This window comes from Myxocyprinus asiaticus, chromosome 44 (assembly GCF_019703515.2).
Source record: "Myxocyprinus asiaticus isolate MX2 ecotype Aquarium Trade chromosome 44, UBuf_Myxa_2, whole genome shotgun sequence".
Classification (NCBI taxonomy): Eukaryota; Metazoa; Chordata; class Actinopteri; order Cypriniformes; family Catostomidae; genus Myxocyprinus; species Myxocyprinus asiaticus.
This window is the reverse complement of record NC_059387.1, coordinates 33,079,959-33,082,851: the sequence shown is the minus strand read 5'-3', so window position 1 is coordinate 33,082,851 and position 2,893 is coordinate 33,079,959. Positions and strand designations below refer to the sequence as shown.

The 2,893-nt window shown below is 37.2% G+C and overlaps 1 gene segment (V, D, J or C); it reads right to left on the bottom strand.

Annotated features, from left to right (window-relative positions):
• Positions 1 to 1,166: 1,166 nt before the first annotated feature.
• Positions 1,167 to 1,781, bottom strand: LOC127434704 (Ig kappa chain V region 3381-like). The segment is given in 2 exon segments: positions 1,167 to 1,555; positions 1,656 to 1,781. Coding segments are annotated over 2 exon segments (369 nt in total).
• Between the last annotated feature and the right edge of the window lie 1,112 nt (positions 1,782 to 2,893).

The following is a 2,893-nucleotide window of genomic DNA, read 5'->3' as shown; positions in this document are numbered from 1 at the left end:
TGGCTGCATCTCCGCCTGGTACGGCAATAGCACAGCCCACAACCGCAAAGCACTGCAAAGGGTGGTGCGAACTGCCAGACACATCGTCGGAGGTGAGCTTCCCTCCCTCCAGGACATATATACCAGGCGGTGTGTGAAAAAAGCTCGGAGGATCATCAGAGACTCCAGCCACCCGAGCCATGGGCTGTTCTCACTGCTACTATCAGGCAGGCGGTATCGAAGCATCAGGACCAGCACCTGCCGACTCCATGATAGCTTCTTCCCCCAAGCAATCAGACTTCTGAACTCTTGATCTCCCACAATCAAAATACATCAGCACTGCACTTTATTACTCTTATATCTCACACCGGACTGTCATAAATTATATTATTATTATATTATATTCTCTCTTAACAACTTACTATCAGCCGACAACCTGAATGTCAATACAGTACAATACAACCTACTGTACATTCTATATATACTATATATACATTTTTTATTGAATAATGTGTATCTATATTGTGTGTATTGTATACTGTACAGTGTATGTTATTATTTGTATATTGTGTTGTGTGTAATTATGTGTATATTAGACTTTAAATTGTGTTGTGTTAATTTGATGTTATTGTAAATTGGTGTATGTCTCGTCACTGTCACGACTGCTATGTTGATCGGAACTGCACCCAAGAATTTCACACACCATTGCACTTGTGTATATGGCTGTGTGACAATAAAAGTGATTTGATTTGATTTTTGATTTGAACAGGAAAAAATGGTGGGAGGGGAGGGGGGCCCATGGAGATAATTGGCCTTTTCAAGTCACAATCCGTCCCTACACATACCCCTCAGCAAATTAATTTTTAGTTAGTATTCTACAGACAGCAAAGCAGCTCAGGAGGGTTTGAAACAGAGTCATTGATTGAACAGAGATGGAAAAATGTCTGATGAGCAAATCAAGTTCAGAAATGACTGAACACAGCATCTGAAATCAGGTGTTCAGTTCAATGATGGACAGAAAGTATCATGAGACCATTAATTACTCCTGAAGAATCATGATCACATCAACACGATGTCTAATGATTATCTTTAAAAATACTGATCAACAAAATATGTGTTAATTCCTTGTTTAAATGTCCTTTTTGATTCTCCACATGGTGTGTGTGTGTGTGTGTGTGTGTGTGTGAGCAGCTGCAGTATCTGTCAGTGTATCAGTGCAGTGTGACTGACAGAGGTTTTTGTACGACTCTTTATCACTGTGTGAACACATATTTACTGTTGATGTAGTGTACACTCTGACAGTAATAATGTGCTGCATCTTCAGTCTGGACTCCACTGATGGTCAGAGTGAAATCAGTTCCACCACTTTGTCCATTTCCACTGAATCGCTGAAAATTATTACCAAACCGATCATTTACACTATATATGATGAGTTTTGGAGCTTCTCCAGGTTTCTGCTGATACCAAGCTAAACCCCAGCCATTGATTCCAGCATCAGTTTTACACTCTATAGTGGCTGTTTTTCCTTCAGTTATAGTTACAACTTCAGTCTGAGTTACAGTGACTCCTCTGGATTCTGATCAGGAGAAAATAACATTTGATCAAAATCTTCAAATTTACTGTACATGAAAGTCTTAAAAATAAGTAAATCAGTGAGAAGATTTTATTTTTGTTACCTGGAATAAAAGCTCCCAGAATCCAAATAAAGATGAAGAAATTCATTTTTGTGTTTGTTGGTTTTGTACAATGAAAAACAGCAATGTGTTATAAAGTGTTTGACTCACAGTTATAAACACTCTCTGATCACTGAAGCGTGTGATGTCAATGCAAAGTGACTCTCTCTGGAAATACCCTCTTTGAGTAAAACAGACATCAATCAATAGAATTAATAGTGTTTATTTCTTCAGAGAGCTCTCACTGACATTATACAGTCTGGACAGGTGTGAAAAAAACACACATAAAAGTGCTCAGAAAGTCACTGAAGATATGATACTCAATGGATTTTAGGAGATCTGATGGTGTGTGTGTGTGTGTGTGTGTGTGTGTGTGTGTGTGTGTGTGTGTGTGTCTGTGTGTGTGTGTGTGCACTGCATAATGGTGGTTGAGCATTTAAAACTTGCAGTAAAAGTGAGAACATTCAGTAAATGTATCGCAGTAATTTAGATATTAAAGGGACAGTTCACCCAAAAATGAAAGTTCTCTCATCATTTATTTACCCTCATACCATACTAGATGTGTATGACTTTCTTTCTTCTGAAAAACACAAACAAAGATTTTTAGAAGAATATTTGGGCTCTGTTAGTTTATACAATAAAATTGAATTTTGGGCCTCGGGTACAGAACTATATTAGGGACCCCCTGAACAGTTGAGGTTTGTGGTGGGGATAGTATCCAGTACAAACATTTTTAGATTGATATTGGGCTGGGTATTGTTACAGATTTCCAGATTTGTTTGGATTCTGATTCACAAGCTCTCTAAATGATTCTGATTTTATTCCATATCAATTCATATAGGTACATTTTGGTTACAGTGTCCATTTATTATATTGCATATATATTTGTAACATGTTTATTGTTTACATGCATAAATTGTTCTAGTTACAATTATTAACATTGATTATCAAAACACATGCTAAATCTGTACTGTCTCTTTAAATAGACAACATCATCTGAGCACAACAACAGGTGATTTTGTTCCTCACATATTCTTTTGGTGGCCTAATGTGAGGAAAATTTCCCATGTAAGAGTTTCCATCTTGTCCCTACAAAACTCCTGGACACCTGATCAGTGACCGAAAAACGTATTTCTGGCCATCATACAAGATATAAAACATATTATTTATGATTGTTTAAATGGAAATGTACGCGTAGATCATGTAGCATTTCAATTTCATGACACAATTCCAGCAAAATT